General features: G+C 43.1%; 1 protein-coding gene across 1 annotated transcript; it reads right to left on the reverse strand.

Moving 5' to 3' along the window:
• Positions 1 to 461: 461 nt before the first annotated feature.
• On the reverse strand, positions 462 to 15,877 carry CISD1 (CDGSH iron sulfur domain 1). Its single transcript, XM_062637933.1, has 3 exons — positions 15,732 to 15,877; positions 8,141 to 8,343; positions 462 to 2,488 (listed from the first exon to the last, which is right to left on the reverse strand). The coding sequence occupies exons 1-3, from the start codon at positions 15,760 to 15,762 to the stop codon at positions 2,399 to 2,401; spliced, it is 324 nt and encodes a 107-aa protein (XP_062493917.1). The 5' UTR covers positions 15,763 to 15,877; the 3' UTR covers positions 462 to 2,398.
• Between the last annotated feature and the right edge of the window lie 1,076 nt (positions 15,878 to 16,953).

The raw sequence follows: 16,953 nt of genomic DNA on the forward strand, positions 1-16,953 counted from the left end.
CTGTACAGAAAACTGTACATACATCAAAATAAGATTTCACCACTCTGTGTCAGCATTCAGAAATGTGACACTTCTTCAAAACTCAACACTTCTCCAAAACTCACCAAATTTTAAATCAACGAAGACTCTGCTTCTGCATCTGTGCTTCCCAGGAACAAAAACTTACGGAACCCCCTTCCCTGATGCTCAAACTCCAGGAAATAGTTTTATGACTCAGGAGACCCATCTGAAACTTCAGAACTTCATCTCTCAGAACATCAATGCAGCTTTCAGTGAACTGTTATTCCTTCAAGAGCAGCCAGGCTTTGCTGCTAATAGGAAAAAGAGGTCTCAGAAGGAAAACCCAACTAAGACACAGGTTTATGATTACAGTAGTACTGGCGTACAGCACTACTCACAGTGTAACTCTCCCTTGAAAGACACAGCACACCCGTGGTGACACAGACATTACAACCTCAAGATTAAGATGAGCCCAAATGTGTATTTGACAAAAATACAGAAATATCCAGTGTCATAATCTAATAATACAGAAATAAATTTGTTTTGGATAAAAGCAGCATATTTGACAATTTAAGATTAAAACAACCTTCCATATGCATCAGTACTCAGCCAAATAAAAAATATCAAGTACCTTTACAGTCAAAACAGGAAGAAACAATAGAAACCGAATGTATTTAACTGCAACTTCTTACAAGTAGAGGTCTCTCATAGACAGTAGTTGCCTCTACTACAGCACTCCTCCTGCAAACTTTCTTTACCTCTGTGCCACATTCTCCATTTTTATGCTTTCTGCCAAAGTTCAGACCAGTCAGCTAAGACCTTAGCCTCTGAAACTCCTACATCAAAAATACAGTTTTCTTCAATCTTAACCAGTGGTACCAAACACACCCTTATAAACAAACAAACAACCTCTGCTGACCCTATCATCTGGAAGACTCCTTAAGAGGCTAGGATAAAATGTCAGCTTCTTGAGAAGGCCTTTCTTCTAGCTCTGAGGTAGTCTCTCTGTCTCAGGACATTGACAGCTCAATTTTACACAGGCTGCAATTACGCTAATGGACCAGGTTTAATACAAAACTGCCCTCTGCCACCCCACTCTTTGGGTTTTGCTTTGTAGTCATTCACACGTTAATAAATCAAAGCTATCTAATTTAAGGAAACCAATATGACAGCCATTAATGCAACCGTGTCAAGCAAGACAGACAAGTGCCCTACAAAAGGAGGATAAGAGCAATCCTTGTCTCATCCCTCCTTTCCTCCTTGCTTCTCAGCTGTTGCCAAAGCCTCTCCCTGGCCATGTCAGGTCTTTTGGTAAAATTAGCTGAACCACATTAGCAGTTAGCCCAGGGAGGCAGGAGTTATTTAAGACACATAGAGCCTAAGGCCACTTAGTAAGAAAGGTGTGCCTCCTCCTTCTGCAGCAGGAAGAGTCCTCCGGAACCAGCCAGAGCAATGATGAAGCAGACAATAATGATGGGTGGGGTTTTATATTTAGCTTCTGGAATAAATTGGCATAGCTTCCCCCACAGAAGCGTCCTGTGGTCTGGGGAAGTCAGCTTCACTGCTAGAGTCTGCAAATGAAACTAAGGCTTTCTAGCAGCAAAGACAACCCTGTCACCCTCTGCCCATCACTCTTTGAGTACTTTGCATCATTCCACTTGTTCTCTTCAGAAAGCTCTCACAGAGACCATCCTCCTAATGCTACTCTAAATACAGGTCTGCAGTTCCACTAGTATGTTCCTGATACCTTATGGTAGTAAGGTCAAGTTTTAACACTGCCATAAAATCAAAGGTAAACTTGCCTTTTAGCCCCATCTTGCTTTAAGACTGTTACGCTGTCTGTACATAGTTAGCAACTTTGTTCTTTTACAGAAGCCACACAGAACAGTAGTGTAACAGGCCAAACATGACACCTGCAGGAAAGACAGCATAATCAGAGGTTAAGCTGCATTTTGCACCACGATTTCTTTCCTGCCGCTACCTTTTACATAGAAATGTATCTAGACCTGTGACTTTAAAACCCCTCCAGGATTTTAGGATCTACCTTTTAAACACACATTCTACTGAATAGCCTCAGAGCCATACACTGTATTTGAAAATAAAATTTAACACCTATTTTCTGATGAAGTACATTCTGCGCGTCATTTTAGTTTCGTGCTCGGTGAGAGGGTACACACGCTTTACAGGACAAAAATTTAAACCATGACTATTTAGTAAATTATGTATTGTAGTGATTAAAACAAGACAAGCACCAGAGAAAATACACATGCTGAAGCCTGATGTACATATTACACTGGAAAGTCTTCAGTGACACGACAAAGAACTTGTGTTTTTTCCCCCAATTACAAGTGAACAGAGGAATTGTCAGACATTCATTTTGTAGCTTCTACTGTCCACTCTATGCCTCCTTCCTTTTGATGATCAGAGGCCCAACGTTGTCACCAGTTTCCTCATTGTGCTTTGTGTGAGAACCATCACACAGCGGGAACTGAAAAAAAAAGAAAGAATAAACACATCTAAAGTACATCCACAGTCAGAATTAAGAACCTAGGTTTACAGTTGATTATAACATCTCATTAAATCCCACTGTGACCATAGGCCACAACTCTTCTGCTTAGATCTCAGGTCTCCCTGAGTTCTGGCTGAACACTAGCTTTGAACATGTGAGCACAGAGTGGATGAGAGGCTTGTTATGAAAAAGCAAGAACTCCACTCTATTTGATGCTCTTGACTCAGGCCACCATGAGGAAGATGCAGCCCAAGCTGCAACAGTAACCCACCTGGAGTATCTTGCTCTCAACCTTACCTCATATTCTGTTTTCCTGGAGAGCACCTAGAGCTGAGTACAGTTACAGAAGTGGGGTGAGGAAGAGAAACAGGAGATCTTAGCCGATTTTCTCCCCCCCCCCCCCCCCCATTTTCTGTAACACATAACGAAAAAAAGGACAGCTTCCCTAGCTCACCTCTTATTTAAGAGACACACCCACATATTAGTCCTACTGCTAGACAGCTGGAGTGGCAAGCCAGCTTTGCTTCATCCTGACACAGGTAGATTATCTCACTGACACAAAGGACTCTGCACAAGCTGGCCTCCACAAGCTGGATTTTGACCAGCTAATGTAAACTGCACTTCCAAGTGACATGGCTATTCAACAAAGGCTCTTATGGGCAGCACTGAGGAGGTAATTTGAAGAAATGACTGTTCCATAAAAAAAGAAAAGCAGAACTGCCTGGTCAGAGCAAGACCCATGGAGGCTCTTTTAGGCAGCTGTAAATAGAATGCCCATATAACAATCCTTCTGCTCCTGGGCAGCTCTTCACATGCAAGAGCCAAAGGACATTCTGTGAAGCAGCAAGAGTGAGGTTAGATCCATCACTTCTTTAGGGCTATGCCTCCCGTGCACAAGAAACTCTGGAGATGATCACAGCAATCACACACCAGTACTCTGCATTACTACTTGATTCCCATTACTTCTATGCAAGCAAAAGTTGGACATTACTCAGCTTTAACTTTGCAACAGCAATATTCCCTCACAGTACAGTCACAAAGTCTTCAACACTCCACTGACCCCAATGTTCATAACTCAGTCATAGCCTTGAAAAAAAATTAACATCCTATCGCCCATGCTTAGTTAGAATAAAAGATTACAAAATACTGCACAAAACCAATATAACAAAGACAATATAATTGCCAAAAAAAAAAAAAAATTCAAAAAGCTCTAAAAATAAAGTAACATGACCCACAGGGTAGTGCTGCAAGATGGGGAGGAGGGGGGAGAGATTAGGTGGTTGTTTTTTTGCTTTTCAGTGTTATAAAATGTCAAAATCCACGCTCTAAATGGCACGTGATGTTGCGAATAAAGAAACCCCAAATTAGAAGAATACTCATGTATGCTGATTCATGCAGGAACTTCATCATCATATCAGTCATTTGTGACTGAATGAGTAGGTACTGACAGATACTTGACAAAAATCTGAGAAAACAAGAATGCATGTTCAGGGGGCACTGACCAGCTTCCAACTCAGATGTTCCCAAGCCAGTTATTTTTCCATGCAACACCACTGTCCACTCGTCTTCACAGAAGCATCGACCCAGCTTCCATCAGACATTTACATCTCATATGCCCCAAGGAGGCAAACCCAAGATCCAGCTACAGCAAAAAGAATCACAGACTCAAACAATACCACGTTGGAAGAGACCTCAAGAATCACCTGGTCCAGCCTTTCCTGGCAAAGCATGACCTACATTAGACATCCCAGCACCATGTCCAACTGAATCTTCAGAGTGTCCACCACTAGGGAGTCCACCACTTCCCTGGAGAGATTGTTCCAATGGCTGATCGTTCTCATTGTGATCAATTTCCCTCGTGTTTAATCAGAATCTCCCCAGGAATACTTTATACCCATTACCTCTAGCCTTTTCCACGTGACTCCTTACAGAATCATTGAACACAAGTTACCATCACTTCAAGATTTCAGGCAGGATTCACAGGCTACAGATTGCATTGAGACATCTCAAAACTGCCAAGTGACTGCTCTGAATTCTTCCTCTGGGTTAGCTGTCTTAGAACAGCTGGCTTCCAGAGGCTGGGACGCTAGACATGAGCTTCTCAGAAAAAAAAAAACAAAAACAAAAGCCACTTTTCCACAGCACCCATTTGGTCACCCTGAAGACCAGATGGATCCTGGGCCTGACACGACACATTCATCCTTGATTAAGATAAAGCAAGCTATCAGTAGTGGCAAAAGATGAAGCAACTGTGAAGTGATCTGGACAGACCACCTTATTTCCCTTGACAGTGCAAAGGTTTAGATTCTCTACCACTATTTCTTCTGGGATGTCTAATGTAGCAGAATCCCTTGTCCCACAGCCTAGGGACCAATGCTTCTCTGAAGACACAGAGGTTGCAGGTGACTGCAAATGAAAGTAAATTACCACTCCCTCCCTGGCTCACACAGTTTAAAATGCAGAAGAGTAAGAAAACAAATGTTTTAACTTTAGACTAATTACAGTTTGGGTTTAAGACAAAACTCTTGCCTGTACACTGTAAATATGAACACTGGGTTTTTCCATAAAACATGACAAGTAATATTATGAAGAGCGCACAGAACACACTGCATAGGAAAGAACCACTTACAGAACTACCTACCTATTATTAACATGTAATTACATCCAAAGACAGACTTACCTAAAGATGTCACCTGTGGGTTTTTTAAACATGCGCACCCCACAGACTTTGGCCAGCACAAAGAAAAAGCCTGTTAAGTATACTATTTAAGAAAAAACCCAACTGAACAGAATCCTGCTTTTTTAAGAATTACCCCAAAAATCCCTGATACAGTCAAACTGTTTTGTTATTCCTCGTACAGGAAGAACACCATATGAAGTCAGCTGTAGTGTACACACACCATCAGTGCACACTGAAGTATCCCATGGTTCATAATGCTACTAGATCTGTTAACAGCCTCATGCCTCAGGTGAAGCCAAATCTGATGAGAAATGCTCACACAGTGATAAAAGAGGGCATTTCTTCCAAGCTATATATGGAAGAGATCCCCATATGCCACTTGTTTAAATACAGCAGGTACTTAACTGCCTTTTTTTTTCCCCTGCATTGGAAGCACACATACTCTACCATTCTGCCATCATAAACATAATCTTACAAATTTTAACAGGATCTTAGTTTGAGAACTGCAAGAAAGATAATGCTAGCTAGCTACTTCCAAGGATGACAAGCATGTGAGAATGATGAAGAATGTCTCTGTATTCTATTACTTGGCACAAACTGAACAGAAGAAGCACGCATGCCATCTTTAAGATTATGCCACCCACCGTGGAAGGTTAACCCATCAGGGCAAGAAGGCAGCACAAAACTGGAAACTGCAGTCTTTGAAGCACAGCATGCTGATTAAAATACTCATTATTAAGCACCAGTAAAAGAAAACAAACGCCTTCAAATTTTTCCACTGACCTCCTTAATGTCTTTGCAAGACCTTTCAGATCAGAGTTCTAAGAACGGACTCATTATAAGGTAGCCCCATCCACTTCCTTTTGGTGTGTGATTACAGAGCCCTAACTCAGTAGGACAGTACATTCCTAAACTGACAATGCCCCTCAATATAAAATATACTTCTTAACATTTTTATTTCACACAGAGAAGACGGTGTCAAACAATAGCTAGAATATTTGCAGGAGCTGCCATGCAACCACTGAAGCCAGACACAATCTTCCATTTTTGTTTAGCAAATGGAGTGGGAAGTGGGAAGTACAAACACCAAGGTTCCAGTTAGGATTTTTTTATATTTTTCCAGAAGGCCTGAAGGAGGTGCCTACACTATTTCAATCTGAGGTAAACTCAAATTCAGATATTACAACAAAGTACAGATACTTGGAGCAGCCTTTCTCCTCCCCCTTTCTCTTTTCTGAAGCTGTAGCCCTTGTGGTAGCTTCCAACGCTACATTCTGGACATCAATTGAGACTTAACAGAAAGATTTAGCAGCAATATTAGTATAAGTATGCATGTACCTGCATGCTGTACAGCCATCAACACTTCATGTAAATGTACACACTTCCCTGTTGCATAATCATACAATATGTACCTTAATCCATGGAGGACATTGTAGCCATGATGGGGAGGTATATTTTGGTTTTCAGTTCAAACTCTGGACAGAGCAGAGAAGATAAGCCCATCTCCACAGGGTTATTTCAGAATCAAGTTGTGATACTGTTTAACTCTCAGTAGTGTTCCAGTGTTAAACCAAATACAGCTACAAATACGTAACTTCCTGAGTTATTTTCACCCACAAGGTAATGAAGTCAGATCTAACAACAGCAGAAGATACAGCACCTGGAACACTGCAGAGTGTGGCCCAATTAGACCACTGCCTAAGACTTGAGAAGTCTAGTGTCCACTGATGGAGAGTGCTAGATTTCAAGGCTGCTGGCCTCAGTTATCTGTCTCTGAAGTTCTGTATTATTTCAGTTTCCACACGTTAGCACCCTGACTTCTGAAAAAGCTTTTAAATGTCTGCCAATGGCAAAGGGACAGGACTGCTCATACTGCCCGCTTTCTCTCATTACAGATCCCAGAACTACCACTACAGATAAATTATACAGAGCTCAGTTATATCAAATGTCATGCATCTCTATCTCAGATTTAAATCTGATCTTAGTGTTACTGAAAGGCTAGATATCATGCTTAGCACTATTTTTAGGCAAACTGAGTCAACCCAACTTCATATGCAAGTAAGTTGGACGGGTGTCTAGACCAGAATTCTAATTGCTCTGAAAGAGCAGCTTAAAATACGCCATCATGATCTCACTGGCTTTACTTTAGGATTACCCATATAACTATTTTGAGTTGCTAAGGCAGAAATGCATTAAGTCCATCAGTCTACATTCTTCAAAAGCTTTTAATCACAATGACTTCTTTTTAGATTACTTCCATCACCACTAGAAATAATTCACAGCTGTACTCATTTGTGTGGCACACTGCAGCACACAGAAGTATTACAAGAAATTCAGGACAGAACAGTGGTAACACCATCTGTGCAAGTCAAGCTCTTCTCAAAGTAATTCCACAGTCACTCCACCTGCAAGATTTAATGATGGGCTCAGACACTGCAAGTTACAATTTGACACCAGCTCTAGTATACCAAGCTAATCAATCTGTATTATTAATACCATGAACTAGGGGCAAGGTACTTTCTGGCTAACAGTAAACGTCTGACTTCCTCCAGTAAAAGGTGTTTAAGGTCCTGTCAGACTGTGGCTTCTGAGCTGCTACTGCCAACATGCTAGTAGTTTTAGATAAGCCTCAGTATTAGCACCAGCAGCACACAAAATAGTATCTGTCATTCACAACTGTGATTGCTCCGTACAGTGGCTCTCCTTTAAGAGATTTGCTTCTTCAGGGCTAGAGAAACATGTTATTCACTACTGGCACCGATCTACAGGCTTTAGACTGAGTGACAGGATAAATCTACATAGTTTTACGGATTAAAACAATGCTACATCTCACTGCAGTATAGTTTAGGTGAAAAAAAACATAGTTTCCTCTGAATAAAGCAGTTTGAAAATAAGGTTTTTTGAAAGATGGATGCACATGAACGAAAATGGACCATTTATTATATTCTTACCTTCTTAGATCTCCAACAACGACAGTACACAGCTTTATCTCCCAGATCTTCCATATCAAATGCATGGACTACCTTGGGATTATCTTTCTGGATATGGGGATTCACCATTGCTTTGGAGCATTTGTCTTTAGAGAGAAATCTATAAGCTAGATACCCAACCACAGCTGCTCCAGCAGCTAAGGAGATCGCAGCAATCCATTCAGCTACAGTAAGAGAGAAGGAAAAAAAAAAGACTGTCAGGTTTTGACCACAGCATACATAAAACTACTCAGTAGCAAATACCTTCATGCTTGGGGCAACGCATTTCAACAGACCTTTCTGTTCTGTAGTAGTAATGCAGTACTTTAGAGGAGTATTTTCTTTTGACACTTGCCTAGTTATCTACTCCTTTCTACTGATCAGAGTTCTTCACTCCAATCCTTTCCTGCACAAGGATAAAACACAGGGTTTTGAGGGTTTAACCTTTTATTTTAGAATCTCAGATATCAACATTGGTAGAATAGTCCATCCAAGTCCAGCACATTAAACCAGCTGTAAGTACATCCTGTAGCAGCAAAAGAAACCCACTATTGTTCATTTCAGTTGCAGAAAAGTCATTAAAGAAGAACACTAAACACCAACTACCTAAATAGGAACCCCCCCTCCCATCCAAGGTATGGGTACTGAATAGCTTTTAATATAATGCATCGTAGCTAAAAAAAAATTAACAGTGTTTGGCAATGAGGAAATTATTTATTATACTACCACCAGCAACAAAAGACAGCTTAGATTAAATCCCCACTGTGGTATACTGGAAAGAACAAAGATCAAACCCCGTCATATTTAAGAATAATAGCATGAGTTTATTTTAACTGGATTAGGTCCTGACTCTCTGAAAGACAACTTCCATTTAAAAAAATCCTCTTCACCAGTGCTCTTCTCCTCATCCTCACTTTTCCTCCCTCTAGTTACCCCTAAAATCTTTGCAGTCTTGCTCACGTAGAGTAATTTCCTTTTTGGCAAGGAGTTTTCCTATTTTTTTGTGGATCTATTTATTTCTCTTCTGCCTCATGAAAACATTTTGGACTTTGGCCCAAAAGGTTCTGGCTGCAGCAACAGCCCCAGCTATTTCTCTCAGAGCAACAAGTGGGTGCTCTTTCTTTGCTCTTTATCCACCAACTCTACTCACAAACATACTCCTAAAACGTACATACAGTTTTTGTCTGACTCTACAGATAAAGAAATCAAACAAGAATTTAAGTTTCAGCACAACTGCACAACTTAAGAAAACTAGAAGAGTCTCCAGTTGGGAATTTCTATCTTGCCCTTCCATGTTTGCATTGTATTTGAAAGATGCCAAGCCAGATGGCATCTTTGGAGCAAGAGATATTGTAGAATTAACTGGGTTGGAAAAGACCTTTAAGATCATCAAGTCCAACCATTACCCCAGGACTGCCAAAACCAGCACTAAGCCATGTCATTAAGGCCTCATCTCAATGGTTTTTGAACACTTCCAGGGACACTGATTCCACCACTTCCCTGGGCCACCTGTTCCAATGCTTGATCACCTTTTGGTGAAGAAATTACTACACTAAAAGCTAAGAAACAAAAAACCTTTATCAGTTCTTGCTACTTTCCACAGTCAATTGACTTGCTGTATGGCCACTGTAAGCTTGCACTTAAAAGAAGTGCAGAAGGTTTTCCACCCCTGCCCAACAGCCTTTGCTGAAATCCATATCAAACCCTTTCCTCTGCTAAAATAGTGTGTCAGCTCATACACACCATACTGATCCACAAGGGTCTGGATATAGCAATATGTGGAATTAAACAAATACTTGTATGATGTCTGTAGCCCTGTAAGATCAGAAAAGGCAGGTGCTCCTTTAGAGTTTTACACAAGGAGTAAGAAATGCAGAAATGCTTGAGTTCATTTTCTTACAACATGAAACAGAAGAGGCCCACATACACTGAGACCCTCCCTGTAACAACAGCGTGATATTAAGACACAGAAAAAAAACCATCTTTAATATCAAAGAATTTAGGGCATGTTTCCCTGCTCCCAAACTCCTTGAAACAATAAAAACCCCAGAAAGCATAGCGTAAATCCAGTGTTTTAAATCCATCCAGTGAGTTCTCACCTCTTTTATCTCCCCTGTATAAACTAGTCAGAATAATGCATTCATTTCAATAGGTTAAAAAAGCAAGGAGGTGAAATTAAAGAAGGGATTCCATGCAAATCTGTTTTACTTTAGCAAAACAGTCCAAATTAATCCAAAAATGAGCCACAGCTTAAATGAGAGGCAGCAGGTTCTCCCAAGGAAAGTCACTGCAGAGAGTCTGCAGCACCCTTTCACCTTCTCACTTGAGTATGTTTCCTCAATCAGAGCGGGACTGCAGCAAGAAGGAGGTACCCAGACAGTTCAGGGACAAGCTGGGTCTGACAAGTCTGAGATGAGTTCTGATGAAATGTCAAGTGTAACTACAACAGTGGCAAGCAAAACAAGGGGTTACCCACACTGGAGACTTCAGAAAAGCAGCAGTTGCAAGGATTGCCCGAGTTGCTAGCCAGTGCACTGCCAATGGATCGAATCATCATCTACATTTTTAAATAACTGATGAGGGGACAGTGATGGACTGTATCCATTCTACCTTGAGGAACTAAGGGGAAAGAGTGACTCTGAAGACCGCCAAGGACGACTCCTATAACTGAACCTCCCTTTAAGGTGCTATACCTTAAGGAAGTTGATCGCCTACTGCACTTATGCAAAAGTCCAGGTCAGTTTAACAGACCAGCAGCGGAAAAGATTCTGATGATAAAATACTTCTATGAGTCACAGTGCAAGCAGGAAAGTCTACATTAAAATTCAGTAGCTTTTGCAGCACATTCAGAAGAGCTGTTTTGCGCATCTGCAGCTAACCCAGATCCCTCTGACCTGAGGGATGCCTCCAGCCACCTACCCCATAACTGCACACAGCTCATCCAGACCAACAGAGATTATTAAAGTAACTGTCATATTTCAGTGACCCCCTACATCTCCTCCTGAAGGCCAAATTAATTTGCTACACACAGAGACAAACATACACATAAAGAGCTTAAGATATCTTTTTCTTATAATAGATCACACTGTCTTTTTTACTTTATGTGCTGGTTTTGGCTGGGATTGAGTTAATTTTTTCCCTATTAGCTAGCATAGGGCTACATTTTGGATTTGTGTTGGAAACAGTGCTGACAATTCAGGGATGTTTTAGCTACTGTTGAGAAGTACTTACACAGAGTCAAGGCCTTTTCTGCTTCTCACCCCATCCCACCTGTGAGTATGCTGGGGGTGCACAAGAAGCTGGGAATGCACACAGCCAGGACAGCTGATCCTAACTGACCTAAGGGATATTCCATGCCATATGGCACCATGCTCAGCATATAATGCTGTGGGAAGAAGGAAGGGGAGAGACATCTGGAGTGATGGGATTTGTCTTCCCAAGTAACTATCACACATGATGGATCCCTGCTTTCCTGGAGATGGCTGAACACGTGCCTGTCCATGGGAAGCAGTGAATAAATGCCTTGTTTTGCTTTGCTTGCATGCACAGCTTGTGTGTTACGTTTTAAACCGTCTTCATCTCAACATGAATTTTACTCTTCTGATTCTCTTGCCACCCCACTGGGGATGAGAGGGTGAGTGGTGAGCAAGTGGTTGTGTGGGGCTTTGTTGCCAGCTGGGGTTAAACCACAAGTCCTTTCTGGTGCCCAGTGTGGGGCTGGAAGAGCTCAAGACAATGACAGATTTGATTGTAATGTGCTAGGTTGAATTTATAGCTGTTATGCTTGCCCCTATGCTTGCCATGGGGCTCACCTGCCTTACTGTATATTAGAGTCTAGTGCTCATTAGTGGCTGCTTTTTGCGTTCACTGCTTGCCATAGTACTATACTGCCTATCATCTTACTCTGCTGTGCCTGCCAACATTTTGGTAACAGCAATGACAACGCATCTGGGCTGGCTGATGGCCAAGAGCATCACTGCTGTTTCTGCAGTCCTGGTACTAGACAGGCTGGGACTCCAGTGTGAACTCAAGTCAAAGGGACCATGACCTGTAGCTGAGTCCATGTGGGAGCAGGATATGCCAGGACAAAGCACCTGTGGCTATGAATAAATGCATGGCAGAGCAGGCACATCAAGTCATCTGTGGCCATGATTATGTCTGTGCTGCAACAGGTATACCTCTGAAGGGACAGCAGCCCAAGGATAAGTCCGTGCTGGAGAAGGTACATCTCAAAGCATCTGTGGCTGTGGGTAAGCCCATGCTGTTGCAGGTACACCCTGAAGCATCAGTGGCTGTGCACAAGGTCATGCCAGAGCACCTCAAAGCATGTGGTCATGGTATGCCCATAGCAGAGCAGGTACACCCATGGAGGAACTGCAGCCATGGATAAGACCATGTTGGAGCAGGGTCACATCTGAAGGGACTGTTGCTGTGGGTAAGGCCATGATGGAGCAGGTGTATCTCTGAATGCACTTTGGCCCACAGAGAAGGCAACACTGGAAGAGGTGCACTGCAAAGCAACTGTGGCTATCGATAACTCTATGTCACAGCAGGTATACCCACAGAAACACTGTGGCTCATAAGTAAACCTCCACTTGGAGCAGGTACACCCCTAAGGGACTGCAGTCTGTGGATAAGCCAAAGCCACAGCAGCAAGGGGAGGAACTCACTGCAACATTAAACTCAATGGCCTGTCCCAAAAGGATAAGCAGTGGAGATTGTAATGGCAATACCTTTAAATTGTTGTTATCTAGGATTTGAGTTGCATGTTAGGGTTATTTCTACAGCAGGAACCGCCTGAAACACTGGAGGTCAAGTCTTACAAGAAGAAGTGCACATGCAGCAGCAACCCAACCTGTGCTGACATTGGTATCCAGTAACAGTAAAGTGATGGTGTTTGTCTTGCCAAGTAACTGTTATGTGTGATGAAGCTCTGCTCTCCCAGAGATGTCTGAACACCTGCCTGCTGATGGGCAGCAGTGCATGAATGCCTTGTTTTGCTTTGCGTGCATGTACAACTTTTGCATTAGTTAAGCTGTCTTCATCTCCACCCACAATTCTTCTTTTACTCTTCCTTTATCCTAATGCAGGGAAAGGAAGGGAAGAAAAATAGAAAGGAGGAAACAGGAGTTTAAAGAACGCAACCCCAGGAGAGCAGGAAACACAGAAATAAACAGAAAAGATGAAACCAGCAACAAGCTAATGGCAGGAATTTATTTTCTTCTATATTCTTTGGACACATCCTAATGAACAAGAGACTTGGATCACAAAGTTTCTCCTCTCTTCTCTAAGCAGCCAGAATATTACCCTGGATGTTTCTAGGTCTAGGCTATAGAGGTAGTTTTAGGATCTACCAGAGACCTCCAACAGATATTATTTGCAGGAAGAACATGTATTTACTATCTGCACTGACAAGCACAAGAAAATAAGATGGTCTTGGCTCCATCAGGAGTACACAACCCTTATTATGACACATTATTTACTTTCCAGGGACTGGAAACAACATGGGAAAAAGCTATACCCTTAGAAATTCAGTCCAAGATGATCCTAAGAAACAACTTTCATGTTACCTCTGCTGCTTAAAAAATGTTCATGTTAAGTTCAAAATCAGCAGCATAGTAACTCCAGACATGAAAACTTTTATTTTTTGGTTTCCCCTTCAGAAGGACTTATAACTTTCAAGTGTTGTTCTCCCTTTGTTGCCAATAAAGAGGCTATTATTACCCAAGAGTTGTTTATAACAGTCCAGTAGTGTAACCATGCAAAACAAGAGGCCATCTTTCTGCAGGCCATGCTTGGAGAAACATGTGACACTTGCTTACTGAGAAGTCATACAGGATAACTGGCTGCACAGAAAGCCTAATAAGTAAAAGCCAACCGACCAAGTAAATAAAGCCACTTCTAACACCTCACAACATTCACAAGAAATGCAATTATGATCGATAGGCTTAATTGAACTGAAACTGTAAGGTAAAGACGACACACAAAGAAGAATGGCTGTTGGAACAGGCCAATAAACAGCAAAAGGCAAGTCACCATGACCATCAGATCTGCGGTCAATGTGGAGTCACACACTCGAAACAAAAAGCACTAGGTATGCCATTTACTGCCTTCCGACGGGTAACCTTCCAGCACATATGCACACCAAAGTGCACAGAAGCAATTATCTCTCCAATTGCTACCAAGAATTAAATCCACAAAACTCTATTAAGTTTCTGGTGTCTAGCTGTCAGCATGGAATAAGGTATTAGTACAATTTCCAAAAGTCATTAGCATGAGACACGCGTAAACTGAAAAAAGAGCTGTGACCTGCCAGTCACTCATCAAGCTTAATCTTGACAGAAATCACATCAAGAGTATGCCACTACCTCCTTGTACACAAAGCTCCCTCCAGACTACTCTAAATCAGCTGTTTCCCCTCTTTCCTGGGATAAGAAGAATATTTTCAGTTTGATTAGGAGCATGTCCTTCTCCCTTCCCCACAAAGTTTTCTTTTCAATTCCTAGTGTATACCAACTGTTCTAATTTTTTCAAGCTTATAAATTACAGTAAGCTGCCCTTAGGAATGCAACCTCGCTGCAATCTATTATTAAGTCATCCTCAGGGTTTTGGTGCGATTATTTTAATAAGCACAGCCTACATCACTATAACCCACTTTAAACTATACCAATACCTTTACCAACACCCTCCGTAAAAGCAGCGTATCCACCCCCGACTCCCAGAATCGATATGGAGTTCACTGACTTAAGGGCATAAGCCACAAGGAGTTTTGCAACTAGAAACCATAGCCATGCAGGTGAAGCTCGGGTTGTTGTTTGGTTTGTTGTTGTTTTTGTTTGGGTTTTTTTTGAGGAAATCAAGTAACTCAGCTCTCCACTGTGTCTTCCACCCATTTCAATCCTTTCATCCTGTCCGGTTGACCAACAGCATTTAAAACACACAACGCTGCTTCAGGCACGGTTTAGGTCAATCATTACCAGCGAAAACATCAGTGTTATCCCTATTACACAGTACCGAGCTTTGAGCGTAAGTTAGAATTCCAGAAATTCGCAAATTTTCGTGTAATTTATGCCCGGCAGCTTCACATAAAGTACGGGGCACAGAGAAAGGTAAAGCTCACCAGGGAAGAGGCAGGGGGAAAGGCAGAAACGAAACAGCAGTGCCTGTAACAGGCCGTCTCCAATAAAACCCGGCAGGCAGCCAGAACCGGGTGCGAGGGCCGGAACACACGCAAGAGCCTGCCGCGGAGCTCGACAAATACCGGACCCTCCTCAGTCGCGACCCTCGCTCTCCTCAGTCATCTGCAACAGGGGCCTTTTACTAATGTGCGTATCTAACCAGCCACTCCGGGCTCGCCGCCCCGGGAGGACGGGACGACAGGAAGACACCCGCGTCCCCACAGGGGGCAGCCACGCCGCCATTTTGTCCCCGGCAGTCAGCGGAACGCGGGTCGAGGACGCGCACACCTTTCCCCTCTGCCCCCCCTTCCCGTCGGTAGGCAGCTACCCCATCCCGCCCGACCATCCGTCCATCCTCGTGCACCTCCCACCCTCCGCGTCGAGAGCGCCCCTACCCCGCACAGAGGAATTCTGCCCCAGACCCATCGCTCCCACGCCGAAGTCGTAGAGGGCAGACACAACTCAAATCCGCGTCCCGCCGCGCGTGCGCCAACAAACGCCCACCCGCAAGATGGCGGCAAGGCCCCGCCTCTTAAAGGCCTCCCCGCGGTGAAGAAGGTGTTCCGCGGGTGGGTCAGTGCTGTGGGGCTGGCTGCGGGGTAGCGGTGAATGGCACTGAGGAGAAGGGACGCCTGGACGTGCAGGAAAAGTAGGCGTTGAGGCCACTGCAAGTACAATATGGCAGGCAGCCAGGCATCACTGTTCACCCTGAGGAGACACCAGCTTAACATGGCCTTGCAGTAATTTTTTGGTGGTGCTGCTGCTGGGTGCCCTGAATTACCAAGACTCTGCAAACCACTTAGCACATAGAATCATAGAATCATCTCGGTTGGAAAAGGCCTTTAAGATGATCAAGTCCAACTGTTATCCCAGCACTTCCAAGTCCACCACTAAACTGTGTCACTAAGGGCCTTTTCTAAGTGATTTTTGAACACTTCAGGGATGGTGATTCCACCACTGCCCTGGGCAGGCTGTTCTAATGCCTGACTACCCTTTTGGTGAAGAAATTTCCCTTAAATTTCCTTATCCAGTATATTAAATTTTCTTATCCAGTGTAAACCTCCCATGGCGCAGCTTGAGGCTGTTACTTCTTGTTCTGTCACTTGTTACTTGGGAAAAGAGATCAACCATCTCCTCTTTCCATTTTCCTTTCAGGTAGCCATAGAGAGTGATAAGGCCCCCCCTGAGCCTTCTCCAGATTAAACCATCCAAGTTCCCTCAGCCGCTCCTCAATAAGACTTGTTCTCCAGACCCTTCATCAGCTTTGTTGCTCTTCTCTGGACCCGCTCCAGCACCTCAGTGTTTCTCTTGTAGTGAGGGGTGCAGAACTGAACACAGCATTCAAGGTGTGGCCTCACCAGTGCTGAGTACAGGGGCAACATGCGTGAGCCCTTGCCTGCATAGCTGTGGAGAGATGAGCTAGAGCAATAGCTGCCTTAAACTTCACAAACTCTCGTATCAATATGAGAATGTCTAGTGTTTACTTAAAAAGTATCAAGACTCCTATACCTGATTAAGGACTTGCTAGCGTGGGACCTACTCAACAGCCTTTACAAACAGCTTGCCTCTCTTGTTTTGTACAGCATCGTGAATGTGATATCTGGCTTTTACCGGTGC

The sequence above is a fragment of the Pezoporus occidentalis genome, unplaced genomic scaffold, assembly GCF_034315485.1.
Source record: "Pezoporus occidentalis ecotype Australia unplaced genomic scaffold, CSIRO_AGI_Poc_V1 ctg54, whole genome shotgun sequence".
NCBI lineage: Eukaryota > Metazoa > Chordata > Aves > Psittaciformes > Psittacidae > Pezoporus > Pezoporus occidentalis.

What these genes read in the sequence shown, in the direction of transcription:
- CISD1 (XM_062637933.1), bottom strand. Translation starts at nt 15,762, where the DNA reads ATGGGTCTGGGGCAGAATTCCTCTGTGCGGG. An exon ending in GCAGAATTCCTCTGTGCGGG is followed by an intron (nt 8,344 to 15,731) that starts GTAGGGGCGCTC and finishes CTCTTACTGTAG; the next exon opens with CTGAATGGATTGCTGCGATC. An exon ending in GTTGTTGGAGATCTAAGAAG is followed by an intron (nt 2,489 to 8,140) that starts GTAAGAATATAA and finishes TTTTTTTTTCAG; the next exon opens with TTCCCGCTGTGTGATGGTTC.